This window comes from Alosa pseudoharengus, unplaced genomic scaffold, assembly GCF_046254945.1.
Source record: "Alosa pseudoharengus isolate Yale_2024_CS ecotype anadromous, Long Island Sound unplaced genomic scaffold, YU_APseudo_1.1 YU_APseudo_1.1_scf_9, whole genome shotgun sequence".
In the NCBI taxonomy this organism is placed as follows: Eukaryota; Metazoa; Chordata; class Actinopteri; order Clupeiformes; family Clupeidae; genus Alosa; species Alosa pseudoharengus.
In genome coordinates this window covers 27,364,597-27,387,091 of record NW_027468881.1, presented here as the reverse complement: position 1 = coordinate 27,387,091, position 22,495 = coordinate 27,364,597, and the positions used below count along the sequence as shown (strand labels likewise).

The 22,495-nt window shown below is 44.2% G+C and overlaps 1 protein-coding gene across 1 annotated transcript in view; it reads left to right on the top strand.

The window, feature by feature from the left end:
• Window positions 1-22,495, top strand: part of cacna1fb (calcium channel, voltage-dependent, L type, alpha 1F subunit) — a 45,720-nt gene that overhangs the window by 7,880 nt on the left and 15,345 nt on the right. Inside the window, exons 4-30 of the mRNA XM_076277163.1 lie at window positions 3,181-3,320; window positions 5,031-5,188; window positions 6,493-6,645; window positions 7,148-7,344; window positions 7,713-7,816; window positions 8,530-8,681; window positions 9,352-9,429; window positions 9,880-9,961; window positions 10,229-10,255; window positions 10,840-11,000; window positions 11,617-11,842; window positions 12,688-12,895; window positions 13,051-13,171; window positions 13,326-13,398; window positions 13,952-14,012; window positions 14,284-14,338; window positions 14,732-14,825; window positions 15,180-15,309; window positions 16,126-16,185; window positions 17,436-17,542; window positions 19,427-19,514; window positions 19,764-19,871; window positions 19,984-20,036; window positions 20,200-20,346; window positions 21,163-21,364; window positions 21,679-21,837; window positions 22,225-22,335. Of these exons, the coding sequence (XP_076133278.1) occupies window positions 3,181-3,320; window positions 5,031-5,188; window positions 6,493-6,645; window positions 7,148-7,344; window positions 7,713-7,816; window positions 8,530-8,681; window positions 9,352-9,429; window positions 9,880-9,961; window positions 10,229-10,255; window positions 10,840-11,000; window positions 11,617-11,842; window positions 12,688-12,895; window positions 13,051-13,171; window positions 13,326-13,398; window positions 13,952-14,012; window positions 14,284-14,338; window positions 14,732-14,825; window positions 15,180-15,309; window positions 16,126-16,185; window positions 17,436-17,542; window positions 19,427-19,514; window positions 19,764-19,871; window positions 19,984-20,036; window positions 20,200-20,346; window positions 21,163-21,364; window positions 21,679-21,837; window positions 22,225-22,335 (3,255 nt within the window). The remainder of the gene's footprint in view (window positions 1-3,180; window positions 3,321-5,030; window positions 5,189-6,492; window positions 6,646-7,147; window positions 7,345-7,712; window positions 7,817-8,529; window positions 8,682-9,351; window positions 9,430-9,879; window positions 9,962-10,228; window positions 10,256-10,839; window positions 11,001-11,616; window positions 11,843-12,687; window positions 12,896-13,050; window positions 13,172-13,325; window positions 13,399-13,951; window positions 14,013-14,283; window positions 14,339-14,731; window positions 14,826-15,179; window positions 15,310-16,125; window positions 16,186-17,435; window positions 17,543-19,426; window positions 19,515-19,763; window positions 19,872-19,983; window positions 20,037-20,199; window positions 20,347-21,162; window positions 21,365-21,678; window positions 21,838-22,224; window positions 22,336-22,495) is intronic.

Here is a 22,495-nt window from a genome sequence, read left to right as displayed (position 1 = left end):
ATTGCTCTCTCTTGCTCTCCTCCTGCGGCGATTGGGGTTTTGGCCACAGCCTCTGTGTCCTCCAGGCAGTCAAAGATCATCCCAGGATTAGCAACTCTGCATCAGCCAAATTAAATGTATGTTTTCCCCTGGGCTAAACTTGAGCGTACCAGTGGTCATTGCTAATTATTGTTAGCGAAGGCTGCCCATAACATGGATCACGCTAGCTCTGCAAAAACACTGGTGCATTCACCCAGCTGAATGGATTGAGATTCCTGTGGAGAATGAGGGGCATTTAAGTTTAATGTTACTCACATGTATCTGCCAGCCATATTATTTACACTCTATAAGTGATTGGCATCTTACTAGTTTGTAAGGGTCTAGTGTATAATCTTCAGACCTAAGCTCTCTGGGCTTAATGAAAAGGCTTCAGAGAATTTCAGTTGTTTTGTTGCTATATACATACATTTCAGTTGAATTATTCAATTGAGTTATGATGAAATGGGTGCAGGAATGGTACACCTGAAGTGATGAAAAGGTGATGGGTGGTGTATAGGGATAAGAGCCAGTGTATGAACAGAAGTGATTGCAGCAGACATCCCTCATGTCCTGCCATTTACTTTTTCAACAGAATTACCTATAGGACACAATTGGTCACAATTCTCTGAGATCAGCACCACGGACAGCGACCCATCCCATTATGCTGCATCTGCTTTACGTACTGCCCTTGGTTGCAATTCTAAAGCAACCAGTCGAGAGTAATGTTTCTTGCCATATATTTCTCCTCCCCAAAACAGTACTTCAGATGCAAAAACTTTTGCCAGAAGTCCCTCTCTCCAGTGAAGATGACATTCATTCAGTTCATGATTTTTATCAGGCGACATCGTGACATAACAATGCTCTCCCGGCTTTTCAGCTGCTTGGCCTCATTTTTGTTGTTGTTGTTGTTATACTAGATGCATCTCTTTCTGTTTTGTGTTTCCTGTTTGAGCGGTGGGTTTAACAGTTGTCATGGTTTCGCGGAGAGGGCATGGAGGCTAAAGCCAGCAATCTCCCTGCCTGCCAGACTGACCTGGAGGCGGTGCGAGGAGTGACAGGGCTGCAGGTAATCAGAAAGCCCAGAAAGGAGAAAAAGAGAGGGAAAGAGTGAGTGATGGAGAGAGAGGGGGGATGAGAGAGAGGGAGAGAGAGAGAGAGAGGGAGAGAGATTGTAACTGCCTGTTCGTTTGACTGCTCTAAATGCTTTAGGTCCTGTTAAGCAGCTTATTCTCCCCCCACCCTCCCCCTCTTCCACAGCCCTCCCCCCTTTCACTCTGTCTCTCTCCACCTCACTCTCTCTCTCCACCTCTTTTCCCACTCAGTATCTCTCTCCTTCCACCTCTGTGTGGCTCTGCACGTCTGTGTGTGTGTGTGTTTGTGTATGTGTGTGTCTGCGTGCGTGCGCACATGTGTGTGTGTGTGTGTGTGTGTGTGTGTGTGTGTGTGTGTGCATGTGTGTGTGTGTGTGTGTGTGAGAGAGAGAGAGGTGGGGAGAGTAGAGAGCGGGTGGGGGGGGTATGTTTTTTTCTGTGCCAATAGATCCTCTCTCATTCCATACTGTACTATGCCATTCTGAATAATCTGTCCTGATCACTGTGTTGTGCATCCTTTCCCTGATACCCGCTGTGTCCAGTGAAATAAGATAGCATTACATTATGTCTCTCATTGCGAAATGGCATGGCCACTGCATCCGTGGGTTTCGACGCAGCAAATGCAGCATGACACGAGAGCTGGGCCGCGTCCACATGTGTCTCGTCAGCGGAACCGCGCGTACATATGTTCCCCTCCCTCTCACGGCGCCGCTCGGTGGAGGAGAGAGTCTGCCGGCTCGGGGCGCCAGTGCGGGCTTGTGCCCTCTCGCAGTCCATCAGAACACATTGCATCAGTATGGTTCCATGATTATTACCCCGCATCCCATGAGCCTCAGCGCCTCCGTGCCATACAGATGGTCTCCTCAGAGCTGTGTTTGCATTGCTCTGTTTACCTCGGTGTGTTCTCGTGTGTGTGTGTGTGTGTGTGTGTGTGTGTGTGTGTGTGTGTGTGTGTTTGTGTGTGTGTGTGTGAATGTGCATGTGTACACGCATGTGTGTGTGTGAGTGTGCATGTGTACGCGCATGTGTGTGTGTGTGTGATTGTTTATGAGTATTATGTCCTCATGTGCATGTGTGTACATGTGCATGAATGCATCAGTGTGTGTTTGCATATGCCCACAGTGTGTTTATGTGTGTGTGTGTGTGTGTGTGTGTGTGTGTGTGTGTGTGTGTGTGTGTGTGTGTGTGTGTGTGTGTGTGTGTAAGTATGTTTGTGTTTGTGAGCATATTTGTGTATGTTCATATGCACGCGTGTACACAGAGCTTCACTTGCCTTGCATTGGCTTGGCTTGGCTTGGCTTGTGTGCCAATCTGCCCAGACAGGACTGTGGGCATGGGATGATGACAGATTGGTAATCCTTTGAAATGCTCACAAATTCCCCCTTACCCATTTTAAAGTCTGGCCCACCCCATCTCGGCCATGTCCACACTCAACTCTCCGCTGCCAAATAGCACACGAGTCATGCCAGCGTGCTTGTTACACTGGGAGCACTTTGCAATACTATGTGCACTTAAAAAAACATGTAAAACACACATGTGTGTGTATCTGTGTGTGTGTGTGTGTGTGTGTGTGTGTGTGTGTGTGTGTGTATGAGAGAGAGAGAGAGAGAGAGTGATATCAGTGGAGCGATAGCTGTGGCCATTTTGAGTTCATGTTCTTGTTGAGTTCATGCTGCCATTCATATGGCCGGCATTCAGAAATGGGAATTATACGGTGCAAAATCACGTCACCAGCTATGTAATGACCCCAAGGCATGAAACATCTGGATGGGTGGGTGTATGGATGTATAAATGGATGCCTAGATAGATGAATGAATAGTGTCACATGAATAAATTAAGAGTTTTATATCTAGGAACATTGTCAGAACAAATGTCAAATTAAATGTTACCGTTGACATAGTTGATTTCAGACTTAAAGACAACACTTAGACAAATAGAGCCACCATTCTATCAATAAATATAAACAAACAATAAATATCAATGGAAATGTTAATACACTGTATATATTCTGCATTATTTTGATCGAGGCATGGTTAATTTGAATACTATTTTGCTTATTGTCTCTGTACAGGAACAAGTGGAGTATGTGTTTCTCATCATTTTCACCATTGAAACCTTCCTGAAGATTCTTGCATATGGCCTAGTCATGCACCCGAGCTCATACATCCGCAATGGCTGGAACTTGTTGGACTTTGTCATTGTCATTGTGGGGTACGTTTGCATTCAGCCATGGTGGCCTGATCTCCCCCTGTTGGAGTGTGTGTTTTCATTTTATGATGGATATGTTCTCTCTCTCTCTCTCTCTCTCTCTCTCTCTTTCTCTCAATTCAGTTTTATTGGAGCTTTATTGGCATTACTCAGTGAAGCAGTGTTGCCAAAGCAAACATATACTGTAACAAAATAACAAACAGATACAATATGTGTTTGTAGAGAGAAGAAAAAATAAAATGTATACTTAAAATGATTGCTATAACGATAATATATAGTGATAATAACTATTTCTACAGTATATACTAATTAATGTGCTATCATGGATAATAATTACAGTATTCATGGAAAATAAAGTATGTCACAACACAGGTATTGTGCAGCTAGATTTAGATAACTTCTGTACTCTCCAAGTACAAGTATGGGAGCATGTCTTCATTTGTTTAATAATCCAAATTGAGGCATAATTTGGCCAGATTGTTGAACATGTAGATTGTGTGAGGAAGTGTCTTTCATTCTCTACTACTCCCTCACTGCATTGCAAGCACAACATGGCCTCCCTAAGAAGCCAGGTCTGCCTGTGTCTTCCAGTCTCTATGGCCAGGAAGCGTTCACTTGGTCTGTAATGTGGTATCACTTCCTTCCTCTCTCTCCCTCTCTGTCTGTCTGTCTGTCTCTCTCTCTCTCTCTCTCTCTCTCTCTGTCTCTCTGCTTCGTCGCTAGAGGTGTCCCGTTGGGTGTGAATTTTCATTGTGTTTCCATGGTGTTTGTTATTTATTTGTTGACTTATTCATCTGTTTTAAGAGCTCTTAGCCTGATTCCAGTTTGTCCTCTGTCATCACGGTGCCCTCTTTTCTCCGTTTGCATTCTTCTCTCCCCATCTTCTCCTCCCTCTCCCCCACTATGGCATCCTCTCTGTCTCTCGCTCTCTCTCTCTCTCTCTCTTTCTCTCTCACTCCTCCCCTCCCTCACCCTGACTCTCCCCTTTGCACTCTTTCTCTTGGATTATCTGGACCGATCTGGCTGACAGTCTTTATAATGCAACCCCCCCCTCTCTCACTCTCTCTCTCTCTCTGTATCTCTCTCTCTCACACTCTCTCTCTCTCTGTATCTCTCTCTCTCACACTCTCTCTTTATGCCTCTCTGTGTCCTGTCCCTGTTTGTCTCTTAATCTGTCCTAGACAGACTTGGCTCTACTCTCAATTTTACACACAAGGATTTCTCTGGCTCTGCATCTTTTTTCAGTGTATGTGTGTGTGTGTGTGTGTGTGTGTGTGTGTGTGTGTGTGTGTGTGGTGGGGTCACCAGCCTGTGTATGTGCATTAATCTAACACAGTATGTGTATGTACGTCATGAAGAAGCAATGCTTCAGATTTGTAATTCAACAATACCTCATCTCCATCACAAGTACAGTATACTGTGCAATACAGGGCATCAGTTAGCAATGTAATGCAGCAGCATATGATTTGGTTTAAATCAAGACACTCTGCAGATCAAGCTTGACATGATACTAGTCAGTGTAGTAGATGACACTGTTTAGTATAAATATACATATAAATATAAAGCTTTAATAAAGCAACAGTTTTCACAAAAATAAATCCTTGTGTACAGAGTAGTTGAGAAACGTGTCCCTTATGGAGGAGGGATGTTGCACTTGTTCTGAGGCCAGTCCATGATGGCCTGTTCTTTGTGTGTGTGTGTTGACCACTGCAGGCTGTTCAGTGTGGTTCTGGAGACCGTGACCCATAAGTCTGGAGGAGAGGCCGCCGCCACCACCTCTCACACGCCAGGCAAACCAGGCGGGCTGGACGTCAAAGCCTTGCGTGCCTTCAGAGTGCTCCGGCCACTGAGACTGGTATCAGGAGTACCCAGTGAGTGTCCTCCGCAGTGTGTGTGTGTGTGTGTGTGTGTGTGTGTGTGTGTGTGTGTGTGTGTGTGTGTATGAGTGTGTGTGTGTGTGCACTCGGGGGGGTTGTGTCTAAATATATTTCTCTATACTTCTCTATACTGTATATTTGTGAGTAAAGATTTTTAAAGCGCATTTTATGTGTGCATTCACTTGATTTTTCATTTTTAATCGCTGTAATTATTTGTCCTATTTAAAGTATAAGCGACCTAAACGCTGTTGCAGGAGAGGTAAGGTTGCTAGTAGTAAACAAAGTAGCATGTCGTAGAATAGTGGCTCACGTAGTAGCTAATATGCAAATTCAACTTCGATTAGCCTCACTTGGCCATGCTGGCAGTAGTTTATAGTTTTTTTTATTTCATTATTTTTTCTTTTGCTCATAAAGGACCCCTCCGGCCTGAAGGGTTTTTATTTAACTGGCAACAGCATACAGCACGCCGCCTCAAACCGAACAAAACCGAGTGCTTCCATGATTACGCGGCTAAACACACTTTGAAGAGCCTTAATAAATGTTACAACCTTGAGGTGGTGTGCACTAGTGTGGCGTATCAATCACTGGGAAGGGTGGTGGCTCACGATGGCATGGCCTGTCTTCCCTTTCTTTTCCAAGGGAGGTAGAGTTCGGGCAGCGTGACTAAGCCTGAATCATAAATGAGCTCCTTTGGAGGCATTTCAGACCTGACTCATCTTTGCAGTGCCTCGGGCCACTTCATGTTACGCTTAATGGAAACGCAAGAGGCATTGGGCTGTCACAACAAGTGTGTGGAGTCAGGGGAAAGAAAAAATAGACACACACCCACACACACATACACACACACCCACACACACACACGCACACACACACATACACACACACACACACACACACACACACACACACACACCGCCTCTGAGGTCATCTGAGCGGCACAAAGCACCAAGTCATAGTTTTTGGAAAATGGGAAGAAATTCCTCTTCACACACCTCGGGTTTAAACTCAAATAAAAGTGAATCTGCTGTTGTTAATGAACCATTTATGGTACATAAAATGATGGTATGTATTATTTCAGAGTTTACTTTTATATTTAGATGAAGCATGATTTAATCTGAATTTATGATTTATGGAATTTATGGATACATATTTTGGATGGGCTGCTAAGTTGTCTTAATATGATGTAGAGGCTGGAGGACTATATTTTTCTAATCTCTTTCAATATTAGTACCTAAAAATGTATGTAATTCTTAGCATTGTGGGTGTAGCACCAGACTGACTGCTGTTGTTGTGTGCAGGTCTGCAGATTGTGTTGAACTCCATCATGAAGGCCATGGTGCCCCTGCTGCACATCTCCCTGCTGGTCCTGTTCGTCATCATCATCTACGCCATCATCGGCCTCGAGCTCTTCATCGGGCGCATGCATAAGACCTGCTTCTTCATCGGCACAGGTTTCACTCGTTCACTTTTTTCTTTCTCTTCATCTCCCTTTCATCCTCTAATTTAATCACCCTCAGCTAATGCACATACGTTCAAAAGTTTGGAGTCACTTAGAAATGTCCTTGCTTTCATCATTAATGTTGTTAATGACTCTTGTAGAAAGAAATAGCTGATCTTTAATGCAATATCTACATTGCCCATTATCAGCAGCCATTCATCCAATGTTCCAAAGGCACATTCTGTTTACTAATCTGATATCATTTTTAACCGCTAACTGAGAAAACATTGAAGAACCCATTTACAATTATGTTAGCACATAATGTAATTTGAAAACTGCTGATTAAAAAAAACAAGGCAATTGATCTCAGCTGGTATTCTGTCTATAATGGAGTGGAATGGAAATGTCTAAGTGAACCCAAACTTCTGAACAGTATATGTGCTGCAGCATAAAGTTGCTCCCCACATCTTTTCACTTACTGACTCTTGACTGCTCTTGTTCTTGTCTTCTCTCAGAGGACTATGCGGACGATGACCCGTTGCCGTGTGCGTTTGCCGGTCACGGGCGACACTGTATGGTGAACGGCTCCGAGTGCCGGGGCAGGTGGGAGGGCCCCAACAACGGCATCACCAACTTTGACAACTTCTTCTTCGCCATGCTGACGGTGTTCCAGTGCATCACCATGGAGGGATGGACCGACGTGCTCTACTGGGTACGGCTAATGAAGCACGCGCTGCACTGCGCTGGATGCATGAAGAGATCTCGTGTTGTGGTGCCCCTCTGACAAAGATGCAACCAAAAAAAAGAAAGAATGAAATAATGAATCAGTGTGTTTTCACATTTCCTTGTGCTCGCTTGAACGTTTACCTCCCAGAGCGATTCCTAACATGTGTCTGTGTTTCTGTTTTCCCCCTTTTCCCCTTTTCTCTATTTCTGTATTTTCTCTGTCTCTTTCTGTATTTCTCTCTCTCACACACACACACACACTCACACACACACACACACACACACACACACACTCCAACAAACAACCACATGCACACCCACACAAATGTGCCTTTGCACACATGCTTCGAGTAGATGAATGACGCCATAGGGTTTGAATTGCCTTGGGTCTACTTTGTGAGTCTCGTCATCTTCGGGTCCTTCTTCGTGCTTAACCTTGTGTTGGGTGTGTTGAGCGGGTGAGTTTCTGTCTATCAGTTTGCAGTATATACAACAAACCATATTACTGTTGGTATTAACAACAGCAAAAGCATTTATATAACGATTTATCAAAGCATTCAAGGCACTTTACAGTAAAGCCTCACCTCAGTAGCCAACACAATTTTTGTTAATGTACAGTATGCTGTCAGCAGGAAGGATAAAAAAATCAGCTGTTTACATACTTTACATCTTCTTAACTGTTAGACTCTTAACTGTTAGACTCAAATGAAAGTTACGTAAAGTTGTGACTGGAACTGTGGATGTGTGTGAACACTGTGTGTGTGTGTGCATGTCTGTGTGCATGAGGGGAGTAGAGGGTGACTAAGACAGAGACTGTACAGTGTGATATGTGGAGTTATTGTTTTGTGTTTGTGTTTTATTATTAGTGTGTAACCATAGGGTTTGTGGGTTTGTCTGAGTGTGTGTGTCTGTGTATGTGTGTGTGTGTACATGTGAAAGAGATTATGAGACAGAGATGGACAGTGTGTGTGTGACTAGTGTGTCTGGGTGTGCATCAGAATGTGTGTGCTCGTGGATATACTTATGCATGTGTGTGTGTGTGTGTGTGTGTGTGTGTGTGTGTGTATGTGTGCCTGGGTGAGCATGTGCGCCTGACTGGCTGTGTAACCGTGCGTGATGGGTGTGTGTGTGTGTGTGTGTGTGTGTGTGTGTGTGTGTGTGTGTCACACAGAGAATTCTCCAAGGAGCGAGAGAAGGCCAAGGCGCGTGGGGACTTCCAGAAGCTGCGGGAGAAGCAGCAGATGGAGGAGGACCTGTGCGGCTACATGGACTGGATCACGCAGGCCGAGGACATTGACGAGGAGGACGAGGATGGGAACAAGCGTGAGACAGCACTTTTCTCCCTTTTGCCCCGAACACACACACATGCTCACACATTTATCCACAGCATTCACCCACACACTCGCATTCGAACAGCAGCATACACAGGTCTGGCAGACACTAATCACACACACACACACAGACAGACACACACACACACACACACACACACACACACACAGTCACACACACACACACACACACACACACACACACACACACACACACACACACACACACACAAACTGATATGATTTGCATACATATTCATCATAATCAGTAGCATGAATCCATGCATTCACACATCCATGCTCCCAAATATATGTGCGCGCAAGCATTCAGAAACAGATAGACACACATGCGCGAACACACACATGCACACACAAACACACACATGCAGACACACACAAGAACACACAAAAACACACAAACACACAGGCACAAATATTGTATCCTCATCCCCCTCTTATACTAACATGCACACATAGCCTTCACACACACACCAAAACTAACAAGCAAATAAACACACAGAAACACACACACACACTGCACTGAAACCACAGGCAGGCGCTAAGTGGGATGTGAGTGTGTGTGAGTGTGTGTGGGCCCCCCGCGGCCGGATGGCGGTCGGCGCTGTCACGTTTCTCACGGCCCCTCTCCTTCTCCTCCACAGGCCCGTCCCTGCGCGACCTCTCCGACAAGAAGAGGGGCAGCAAATTCGGATGGTTCAGCCACTCCAACGAAACCCACGGTAGCTCCCAGTCAACACCACCATCACCACCACCACCCCCCCACCCCACCCCTGACTCCAGCTGTGGCAGGGGGCTTTGCCCCCCCACCCCCCCCCCCGCTCCAAATATAGCAGTGGGCCCAGCTGACGATGACATGCGCGCTCTCATTTGTAGTAGCCCATCTAATCTGGGCCTTACTCTCAATTTCTGCTCTCGATAGATGCTTGACCCTGTTTCAAATAGATTGGCTGTTTTTTTTTCTTTCTCTCTCTTCCCTCCACAGAAGAAATCTGTGTCAGTATGTGTTTGACATTCTGTTTCATCTGGCCAATTTTTTTTTTTCTTTTTTTGTGTTTTCCTCTCACCTCCAACCCCCCCCCCCCCCACACGCACACACACCCACACCCACACCCCTCTGTGTCCCCATCTCTTTCTTTCTTTCCCTCTTTTTCCTCCCACACCTCTCCTAGCGAGTCTTCCGGCCAGTGAAGCAGGCTCAGAGACTACGGAGAACATTGATGAGGAGAACATTGATTGCTGCACTCTCTGCTGGTAACACACACACACACACACACACGCACACCAAAATCACTTCAACCCTTAACTGCCTCTGACACTAGCCATTTTGTTGTCTGATTCTGTTGTCTGCGTTAAACCGATTTTTGCCATTTGTACAGTGCAGCTCATACAGCTCTTACTGTTGTAGGTGTTGTTGTTATTGTTGTTATTGTTGTTATTGTCTGCAGTTCTGCTCCAGCGATTTCACATTCTGCATTCTGTGCTTTTTGTCTCGCCTGTGTGTCTGTTTCTGTATCTCAGCGCGAAACTGATGAAAATCCCATGCTGGTAAGTGCACACAAACTACAACCCCCAAGAGGGCAGTGGGGTTCGAGAGGGTGGGGTGCGGGGTAGTGTGGCTAGAGCTGTATGGAGCTTAAGGGCAACATGTAACGCTAATGGGACCAAATAAGGTTGCACGTCGGCTGTCATATTGCAGCTAAATTGAATCAAAGGCTGCCTCACATGTGACCTCACCCCAGCCAGCATGACTCCATGTGTTAGTCACTCTGTGCGTGGTCTACAACCATATTTAAGTTTTGTGTGTGTGTGTGTGTGTGTGAGTGTGTGTGTGTGTGATTATGTGTGTGTGTGTCTCTATGCATTGGTGTCTGTGTGTGTCTCTATGCATTGGTGTCTGTGTGTGTGTGTGTGTGTGTGTATGTGTGTGTGTGTGTGTGTGTGTGTGTGTGTGTGTGTGTGTGTGTGTGTGTGTGTGTGTGTGTGTGTGTGTGTGTGATTATGTGTGTGTGTGTCTGTGTGCATTGGTGTGTGTGTGTGTGTGTGTGTGTGTGTGTGTGTGTGTGTGTGTGTGTGTGTGTGTGTCTGTATGCATTGGTGTGTGTGTGTGTGTTTGTGGTTTCCTCACTCAGTCGAGTGCTGCGGCGCTGGAACCGGGTGACCCGGAGAAACTGCCGGACAGCGGTGAAGTCGGTCACCTTCTACTGGCTGGTTCTCCTGCTGGTGTTCCTGAACACGGCTCTGAGTGCCTCGGAGCACTACGACCAGCCAGACTGGCTCACAGAGGTCCAGGGTGAGCAGGTTCCCAATAGCACAACACAGCACCGGCATTTATTTCACATAGCAGGTCATTTAGTCAACGCTGATATTCAACCAATATCAACCTCAACTAAAAATACACTATGTCCTAACACAGTCTGTACTTTGTTGTATGTTTTGTGTGTGCAAACTGGGTCAGTTTTCGCCGTGCTGAATGAATTCTTAACATGCAGTAAATACACCCCCCCCCCCTGCTTTTTCAGGCAACTCTTATTTGCTGCCATTCATTCAGAATCAGATTTGTTTGGCTGAGTTAGTACGCACCACACCAGTCAACAGAGTTACTCTAGCACCACAATAAATCGGACAATAAACAAAGCAACATAAAGACTATACAATATAGATAATACACACATTACCTATAATAGAATTATAGCAATAACAATATAGAATATAACAATATAAAATACAATGTACAGAAAATCTTCATATTATTCAAGCTATGCAATGATATTACCACCTCTTTTGCTTCCTGGTTGCAAAGGTCATTCATCAAATGATTTTGCCATGGCCATGACTTTGGCCTTAATCCTCGATCTGAGCTGCATCTCCCCCTAAACCCCCCTCCACCCTGTCTCTCCCGCTATCAGACATCGCCAACAAGGTGCTACTGTCCCTCTTCACGGTGGAGATGCTGCTGAAGATGTACAGCCTGGGCCTGCAGCACTACTTTGTGGCGTTTTTCAACCGATTCGACTGCTTCGTGGTGTGCGGCGGCATCCTGGAGACGGTGCTGGTGGAGCTGGGGATCATGCCGCCGCTGGGCATTTCCGTGCTGCGCTGCGTCCGGCTGCTGCGCATCTTCAAAGTCACCAGGTACGCCAGCCTCACTGCTCTGACCAGGTACGCCAGCCTCACTGCTCTGACCAGGTACGCCAGCCTCACTGCTCTGACCAGGTACGCCAGCCTCACTGCTCTGACCAGGTACGCCAGCCTGCTCTGCCACTCACAGAGGAGGAGAAGAAAAGGGTTCATCTTTTAGGAGTTTGGTAGTTCGGTGCATGGTTTGGTTGGTGTGGTTTGATTCTATTTGAATTTCAAAAAAATATACATCTTGGCCCATATACATTCATGCTTCCCTCAAGTTGTTTCTGGTTTAGTCAGGGGCAGGGAAGAGTTTCTCTTAATATTGAAACTTATTTAAGATGGGATTTGTCATCAGATGAGGGAACTCATATTAAAGTCCCGTTTTTATTTGAGATTTCTATGTAATCAGAGGCATTCTATGTAATCAGGACCCCCCCACTCAGGCACTTTACAGCTAGTAATCCGCTTTTTGCATTGAATTGTGAGTAAAAATGAGAATAAAAGTACATTTAGCCTCTCTCATTTGGCCCACGAGTGAAGTGGTGCGTTGCGAGGATGCCAAGGCTAAGATCGGAAATATTGTGGGTGGAGAATGAACGGACAAAATAAACACAGAGAATAGAAAGCACAATTTGGTGTCTTTAAACGCAATAAGTTGATAGTGGAGCTATTGTATAAAAGCAATATGGCACTCATGTTCATGCAATTGGTAGCAGTGTGCTATCTAGCAGTAGTGCTATATTGGTTTATTATACTTTGTTACTGGTATGACCTTTGTTGGGTTCCCTGATTCATTTCCGTGTCTAAATTACTGTCTTTTCCCCACCTGTGGAATGTGACCCTTACCTGTGCAGGCACTGGGCAGCCCTGTCCAACCTGGTGGCGTCTCTGCTGAACTCCATGAAGTCCATCGCCTCCCTGCTGCTGCTGCTCTTCCTCTTCCTCATCATCTTCGCCCTGCTGGGCATGCAGCTCTTTGGCGGCAAGTTCAACTTCGACGAGACGCAGACCAAGCGCAGCACCTTCGACGCCTTCCCCCAGGCCCTCCTCACCTGTTTCCAGGTAACATTCAATTATTTGAAACTTTAGACATAAAGTTTGGGTTTTGGTCGTTTGGGGTTTTCTTTTGTCTAGAGTGTTGACTCAAGATTTCCAGAGCGTACAAGCAGTCTCAGAATGCTGAAAGTTAATCTGCCTAATGCTGTTTCCATTTGCAGATCTTGACAGGTGAAGACTGGAACATGGTGATGTATGATGGCATTATGGCCTATGGAGGACCACACTTCCCTGGAATGATTGTCTGCTTGTACTTTGTTATTCTCTTCATTTGTGGTAACTGTATCCTTTCACCAAAGACTACCCCTCTGGAAGCCCACTAGTTTATACGAATAATTAATTGGTAGACTATTGGTAGACTATTAATTGGTAGACTATTTTGTCAAACCCAGACCCCTATAAAATGTCTTTATGCTGACCTTAACCTGTGATTCAGACATCCTCCTAAACGTCTTCTTGGCTATCGCTGTGGACAACTTGGCTGGAGGAGAGGAGGAGAAGAAGCCAGAGTGAGTAGCATGTAGCATGTAGCAAGACAAAAGCTGAATGGGAAATGGACTGCTTTTAGAATAGCGCTTCTTTACTCCTCCGCACCTCCGCCCTTCTGCTCAAACACTTTACAGAGTAATTCCTCACATTCACCCATTCACTCACACACTCATACACCTAGGTTCTATATACTAGAACCTTTTTTTTTGTATGAAAAAATGTTATTCTCAGTGTTTCACAGCTCCAGAAAGCCCTTCACTAGAGCACCTGTGACGATGTTGTGATGAGGAGGCTAGGGCTGAAGTGGGAAAAAACAGATAATTGTTCACTTACTCCTATTTAGGGAAGCACTTTTCTGTGAGCAGTTGAGTCAACAGCCACTTCAGACTGTAGAGAGAAAACTTGAGCTCCACAACAGCTCTCCCAGCTGTCTCCCCCCTTCCTGCCATGTCTTCTTTAAAGCACTGCATCTTATTTCTGGCCCGGCTGCCATGTCCTCTTTAAAATTTCGCGTCTTGTTTTTGTTCCTTCCACCATGTCTTCTTTAAAGCCTTGCATCTTGTATCTCCACAGAGTGAAGAAAGAGGGAGAGGAGGGAGCAGAAGCGGAGGGAGAGGGGAATGATGAAGTGAAGGTAAGGAAAGGAGGAGGAGGAGGCGTTCTTAGGTATGGGTCATATAGACTGGGTTCCCAAGGTCATTGCAAAATTCCATTTTCCAGGCCTGGAAAGTCAAGAAATTCAGCAAATTCCTTCAACAGTTCAGCAAATTTGTGTAGCTGTAGGTTGTGAAAGCCAGGAAGGGTTTTGAAACGCTGTCCATGAAAATGGCTGGGAACAGATATAGATCATTGATTTTAATGGTTGGAAATGACAACAATGAAAACATGGACATTTGTGTACACAGGTTGATGTGGAGGATGAATATGAACAGGAAGAGGAAAGGGAAGTAGAAGGTAAGCGTTCACAGATGGTTCAGTGATTTTTCTCTATAGGAAACATAACAATAGTTCAGATTGCAAGGTAGAATAAAAATTCACCCAAAAAATCAGAAGCTTCGGAAAACTTTTTCTTACAACATCAGCAACAATTTAGTATTACTATTATCTTCATTATATTTTCTCATTTTAATAACACATTTAATTCATATTTGTTGAACGTATAAATGTTCACTCGATGCCTACTATTGCATTTCTAAAACCCATGTTGTCTTTGCTATTTCTCAGTTTCAGTGTTTTGTGCCATGTGCCCTGTTTCCCAGTAGCCATCATGTCTGATTCTGTTGTTGTTGTTGTTTTTGTTTTTGTTGTTATTTTCTGTCTCTTCTCGTGCGGCTGCTGCAGAGGGGGCAGAAGATCAGCTAAAAGTGGCTGACTTTGCCCCACCAAAAGAGAAGGTCATGCCCATCCCTGAGGGCAGTGCCTTCTTCTGCCTCAGCAACACAAACCCGTGAGTCTGGTTCTGCTCGGGGGTGGGGTGGGGGGGGGTTGGGGGCAGTGGCTCTGGAGGCCGGCCCGGCTCGACTGGGCACAGCTCGGGCCCAGCCTGCTGTGTGTGCTCAGAGTACTTGTGTTTCGGTCAGCTGTTTGGTTGTGTAAATCTGTGTAGCTGTGAGTTCAAGTGTAATGGGATGTGTTGATCCCTGTACCACTTGACCCCATGAGTTCTCCCCCATCCTCTCAACAGATAATTAAAGAATGCACCTGAAATCCAATAACATTTCTCTCTCTCTCTCTCTCTCTCTCTCTCCTCTCTCCTCTCTCCTCTCTCTTCTTTCCTCTTTCTCTTTTTTCTCTCCCACAGGATCCGAGTAGGCTGCCACACGCTGATCCATCATCATATCTTCTGCAATCTCATCCTGGTCTTCATCATCCTGAGCAGTATCTCCCTGGCTGCAGAGGACCCCATTCGGGCCCACTCCTTCAGAAACAATGTGAGCCTAAATTTCTTCCCCCCCCCCCCCCCACACACACACACACGAAAACAGAACTGTCAACCCAAAGTGGAGGCAGTCTGTGCAGCAGAGGGAGTGAGAAAAGAAAATTAAACAAAAATCCCAAATGATTGAAACAGTCAGTCTTGCTCCTGTGTGTGTGTGTTTGTGTGTGTGTGTGTGTGTGTGTGTGTGTGTGTGTGTGTGTGTGTGTGTGTGTCTGTGTGTCTGTGTCTGTGTGTGGTTGTGTGTGTGTGTGTGGGGTGAGGAGATGCTGGTAGATTGTGATGCTGTCAAACATCACAGTGAAGTCAAATTAAGATGCACTCACTCAAAATCTCCAGAAGGTTCCAAGTGTGTCTATTTTTAACTTGGTCAGAATGCTCTCTGTATGTGTGCTTGTGACTGTGATTGTGAGACACAGAGCAGCATCAATTCCTCTGTCATCAGTGAGTGACACAAAATCCTTTGCAGGACCCCTGGCTCTGGTTGTGGTCTGTATTTAGTCTAATGGTTGACCCAAGTGCCTGACCCAAAGGGCCCATAGCGCAGCAGTGCCCGACAGCCCACCCAAAGCAGCAGCTGCCCTGATTGCAGTCTTGCTGCGGCTGGACGTGCCAATTTGAGGCAGCTGGGGAGGAGGCCGAGTCCCAGGGTGCAATCAGGGGAGTGGGGGTGGGGGTGGGGGGCGGCAGAGTCAGTGCCTGTGTCAGGGCAGGCAGGGGATGCCACCAGTTAACTCCTCCCTGTCTCACTCACTCTCTTAGTGTGTGTGTGTGTGTGTGTGTGTGTGTGTGCTACCTGTGTCTCTCACAGCTCCTGGGCTACGCTGACTATGCCTTCACGTCTATATTCACCGTGGAGATTCTCCTCAAGGTACGTTTCATCACCATCATTTCTTATGATACTCAATTAGATAGTATCAAGGTATCAAATCTACCTGCTATGGAAGCCGTAGTTTACTGCTATATATGGAAGAACAATGCCTCAATGTGGACACCTATAAATAATATTTAGCTTTTGGATTTATGTATAATAATCTTGATGTACATCCTTCATGCTACATATGATGAGGCTACATCCTTTGGTTGGTCACAAGGACTTAAACAAACCTTTAGTTCCTTGCATCCAGCATCAACATTTTGCCTACTAACTTTGCAACTGTTCAAAGGATGCAGTAATTCACTTTAAATTGTTATTCATTCTCTGTTCAAAAATCTAAAACATTTTCACTGCCGAATACAAAACAGGATAAATCAATTATGAGTAGTTTATTTACCATTTAATGATGTTAAGATCTAGCTATGTGGTGAATGTCAGGTGATTGTCTAATTTCATTCCACATTCACCATGATCATGGAAGATATTCTGATGAATAATCTGCTGTCACTATCATTACCACAGCCAAGTTCAAATTGAACTATTGAAAAAATGAATCTAAAACGGATAGTTCCGGTCCTTGATTATGATTGGCTGAATTCCGTTCGATCTATATTACTGCGCTACCACAACTCGATACAAAAGTTAGAGTAGCTGCGTCTCGAAGTTGCTTAGCAACCATTCTGATAGAGGAAATATATTTCTTGGCAGAAGAATGATTATCTATAAATACATCATTACATTTCTCGTTGCTGTACCTTTATTTTATGAAATCTTGCCAGATATATGTAGAAACAGTTTTAGAAAATCAAAGAGCCACTTGAGTCCGTAGGTTACACTGATTTTAGAACAGCTAATGGGGGTTTTACTCCGCTAGCGCGTCATGCCTAACGACGCCCCTTAGCTGTTCTAAAATCAGTGTAACCTACGGACTCGAGTGGCTTATTGCTTATTTCAATATGGTCTGTTGCATTATTGCATTTAAAGAATCACTTCAGATGTGCTTAAAAGTGATGAGTACTTCATGTTCATATTTGAAATGTACTGGAGTCAAAAGTACAATATTTGATTTTCAAATGTAATGGAGTAAAAGTCACAAGTTTCCAAAAATATTAATACTCAAGTAAAATACAAATACTCGAAAATCATGCTAACTACAGTAATCAAGTAAATGTACTTACAGTAGTTACTGTCCACCCCTCTTTGTAATTGTGCAAATAAGGCTCTCACCAACTCCTGTGTTGTAGATGACTGTTCATGGGGCGTTCCTCCACAAGGGTTCCTTCTGTCGAAACGTCTCCAATCTGCTGGACCTGCTGGTCGTCAGCGTCTCACTTGTGTCCTTCTTCCTACAGTAAGTGAAGTTTTTGTTACAAAATGACCAAAGCCACAGCCTCCAAACTAAGCTACTAGGGTATAGACCCTTTCAACAATAAAAAACAAAAACAATGCTTGAACGTTCTATTTGGTTCCCAATCTACTTCCTCTGCATTAAGATAACATTATGGAATGTTAAAACGGAAGCCTTGTGGGGCCAACTATGATGCTGATAATGGAACTCTCTTGAAAGGGTCTATAATGCGGTCCTCGGTAACCTATCCTCACAGTTTCATGTTATTGGTATCATGTTTTCATGTTTCAAGTTCATTTGTCTGGTATCAGGCAGTTTGGCCAAATTTCAAACGTGGGCTTTTCCTGTCCGTGAGCTGTTTCCACTCACCTGAGTTTTTGGACAACACTGTTTGCCCCAGTTTCCACAAGCCGCAGTATCGGTCACGATAGCTGGATGCTCTGACCATGTGCACAGCTATCATGTGACTTTTCTTAGTTGTTTGTCCCTGTTGGATAGGGGATTCATCTGCCCTAGCTGTATTTCACTGATGGTCTGATTCACAATGGCCTGTTATCTTGTAAAATCTTGTTGTTCAGCTAACTATAGTATAGACTATGGTCACTATATAGTGCTTCATGATAATTAAATAGTTATTGATTCAGCTTTGTAGGTGTTAATGTAAGTTTCAATCAAAAATTCACAAACATGCATAATTTCAACTTACTATTGACTATTAGAGGTCATGGAGAAAAATAACTGCTAAATTAACATACAAAAGCACATCCTCACAACCTGCAGCGCAGCCACCTGTGTTCCTTGAGTTTTAGCCTCAGAAGGCTCCAGACAAGACACAGCTGGACTGCAGGAAGCTACTGACGCAAACGAAGCCAGCGATTCCGATTGGGTGTTTATTTTTTAACATCCGTGCCATCCGTGTCATTGAGTTTTTGCCTTTGAGCCTTTGTCATGATGCTGGAGGGCACCAGAGAGATCCCAGTGGACTCACATGCATTCATGAGCCCACATTAAAATAATTTTAAAAAAACATCAGTAAGTGCAAGGCATAGCAGAGAGCTTGAGGGCGTTCATATGAGTTAAGTGTTTTGAGTAGCCTCTAGAGGACAAACAGAGCAAGTGCATCCACTCCACACTAACTGGGCTTTAAATACAAGAAAATAAATGTTTTCTTCCATTTTGATTTTCTTTTTCTGCATGGATATGTCAGCTCTGATTTGACTTCATCCATTACTAATTTCATACCTGAATACCTGCACCCATCAAGCCCACAGTGACTACAGCACATCCAGTAAACTACATTTCATATTCCAGAGAGGATTAAAGAGAAGGATAAATAAATGGCTTTAGCAGTAAACATAATTACAATCTTCTGAAATCAGATTAGTCCTGACATTACTACTGTTGTCAGTCAGGTAGGAACCTGCCATCTCCAAAGCCATGGAAGGAAAAAGTATTTACAGATTTGTTTTTTAACTTTTATTTATTATTTTCCTATATTCAGATTTAGCGCTCTAAACCCATGCTATCATGGGTCTCATAAACACTCATGTTGGCTCTTTCACCAGAGAATGCTCTTATACATGAACACACACACACACACACTTAGAGGTGAATGCTCTCAGCATGATTACCAAGAGTTAATTGGGGCTTTAATCAACATACATGTGCTCAATTGATCTTGTGAGAGAGTACATTTATATTCATATCCCCTGTGAATGCTCATATACCAACACACACCAAAGACACACATGCATACACTAACTCACAGACACACAAACACACATAATGTTACACAAACACACAAGTAGCAGCTGGGTCAATTGGATTCTAGATGAAAGATTAAAGAGCAGTGATGATGGATCTCCTCTCTCTCTCTCTCTCTCTCAGTTCAAGCACCATCTCTGTGGTCAAGATTCTCAGAGTGCTTCGAGTGCTGAGGCCTCTCCGAGCTATCAATAGAGCCAAAGGACTTAAGGTGCATGGATGTGTGTGTGTGTGTGTGTGTGTGTGTGTGTGTGTGTGTGTGTGTGTGTGTGTGCGTGCGTGCGTGCGTGCGTGCGTGCGTGCGTGCGTGCGTGCGTGCGTGTGTGTGTTGTGTATATATATATATGTGTGTGTGTGTGTGTATGTTGTGTGCACGTGAAGGTCCTCTGTATTCGTACACATTCTTTAAGTCAGTCCTCCACCCTATCTCACCACGGTTCATCTGTATGTCTGTTCACAGCATGTGGTTCAGTGTGTGTTTGTGGCCATCAGAACCATCGGAAATATCATGATCGTCACCACACTCCTGCAGTTCATGTTCGCCTGCATCGGTGTGCAGCTTTTCAAGGTACCACAACACAGATTTCAAAGACAATTGTATTTTGCATCTTTATATTGAAATGTAACTGTGAAGGGACCAAGTCCTGAATTTTTTTTAACATTAAGCACTCTTTGTGTAGGGAAAGTTTTATCGTTGCACAGATGAAGCCAAGCACACACCGGACCAGTGCAAGTAAGGCCAATGCATACTGTATGCCAGATGTATTCTACATTCAGTTGGATGCATTATCTCTATATGATATATCTGTAATTATCTATCTATCTATCTATCTATCTATCTATCTATCTATCTTCCAAATAGAAAATGCTTAAAATGTGTATGTGTGTGTGAATAGAGGGACATTTGTGGTGTATAAGGACGGCGATGTGAATCACCCAATGGTGAGGGAGAGAATATGGCTGAACAGCGACTTCAACTTTGACAACGTGCTTATGGGCATGATGGCCCTCTTCACTGTGTCCACTTTTGAGGGCTGGCCAGCGTGAGTAACACACACACACACACACATGCATATGCACGGCTTGGCACATATACATGTTTACACACACACACACACACACACACACACACACACACACACACACACACACACACACATTGAATTTGCAAACCCAACTGGGCCCAGTTTTCCGACTCGTTAAGTCCCACTTATGAACGTCTTCAGATTTTCAGACTGTTTCCCAAAACCATCGTTGCTTAAGAACATTGTAGATGTTCACTCGTAGATTAACGAGGAATCTGGAGTAGGTCTAGAAAGTTTTTCTATTATCGTATTTAAGTCAATTAACATTTAGGTCCGAAGTTCAAACAGCAACGGTGACGTGAAGTCACCTGACTTCACCAAATTAGAGGATATTTCAGAACTGTTAACATGGACAGCTCCCATTAAAAGCATCTTAAGAGCAGTGCATGTGCATTCACACACTACGAGTATGTTTGGGAAACACATGGAAAAACCAAACAAACGTTCGTAAGATTAATCGTAGAGAACCTCCGTAAGTGCATACTGGGCCCCTGAACATGTCATCATCTCCTGATTTTCTAAGAGGGGCAGTGTTACTGTATATGGATTTAATGGAGCGACAGCTCTACACCATATGCTTTACCTTGGGCTATAAATGTTCTCTCACTCGTTTCTCTCTCTGTCTCTTTTGCTGTCTGTTTCCCCCTCTCATTCTGTTCCCATTTTTTCATGTCTGATTCTTCCACTCATTCCATACCTCTCTCACGCTCTCTGTATATCTTATTATTCCTTTCTTCCACTCACTCATTCTCTTCACAACACCTATTTGTTCAGGCTTCTCTACAAAGCGATTGACGCCAACTCGGAAAACCACGGCCCCGTCTACAACTATCGCGTGGAGATCTCCATCTTCTTCATCATCTACATCATCATCATCGCCTTCTTCATGATGAACATCTTCGTAGGTTTCGTCATCATCACATTCCGTGAGCAGGGAGAACAGGAGTACAAGAACTGTGAGCTGGACAAAAATCAGGTTAGACGTGTGTGCATCAAACTGACATTGTCAAGCACATCAGACAAGCGTTCCATCTTTTTGAAGGACAGCCAGACAGGACTATGGATTAAATGTTTAGAAGAAGTTCAGACACAATGAATTACAATACATGCAGAAGATCTTCATAATGGTCCAGTTGTTTTCATTCTGTTGTCAATTCTGTTTAAATTCATCTTTTTTCACACATCACTTTCTTTTGTCCTCCCTTTCTTTGTTTCTCTCTGTCTCTTTCTCCCTCTCTCTCTCTCCATCTCTCTGTCTCTCTCTTTCGCTTTCTTTCTTCCTACACACAGAGGCAGTGTGTTGAGTTCGCACTGAAAGCTCAGCCACTGAAGCTTTACATCCCAAAGAATCCCGTACAGTACAAGTTCTGGTCCATCATCAACTCCACACCCTTTGAGTACATCATGTTTGTCCTGATCCTCCTCAACACGGTCACTCTGGCCGTACAGGTAACACACTGGACACAGTCTGAGATGTCATCAAGAGGGCAAAAGACAATAACTGTCAATCCATACATCTGTGTTACCATGAAATTTCACAGCAGATGAATGCACTTTACCGAAGTCCTGTCCCATTATAAAGGCTGTAGCAGGCTTTTCACAGCTGTTCTAATAAAGCAGTTCAAAAACAGTTTTAGAAAGAGGCTTATGTACAGTAGAGGCATTTTTCAGGGCCTTTACAAAAAGTAAAATAGATCTACTGTGCAGTACTACTGCAGTAGAGCCTGTCTAAGATTTTGTTTTTGTCTTTATTGTTTGTCTGTCCTGGCATCTCTCTCTCTCTTTCTCTTCATTCTTCTTTCTTTCTCTTTTTATTTTGGTCTGTCTATTTCTCAGCACTATGAGCAGTCCAAGGCCTTCAGTCACATCATGGACATCCTCAACATGGTCTTCACAGGTCTCTTCACCGTGGAGATGATTCTGAAGCTGCTTGCTCTCAGAATTAGGGTGAGGACTGGTAGCATCTTCGTGTCTATTTTGCCCATTTTTCAATCTTCACCATTCTGCTGTAAAGCTTCGCAATAGTTACCCTAAATGTCTTGGGCAGATATCATATTCCCTGTCAAGGCAGTGCATATGAAAATTCAGATCTTTATTTTCACATTTT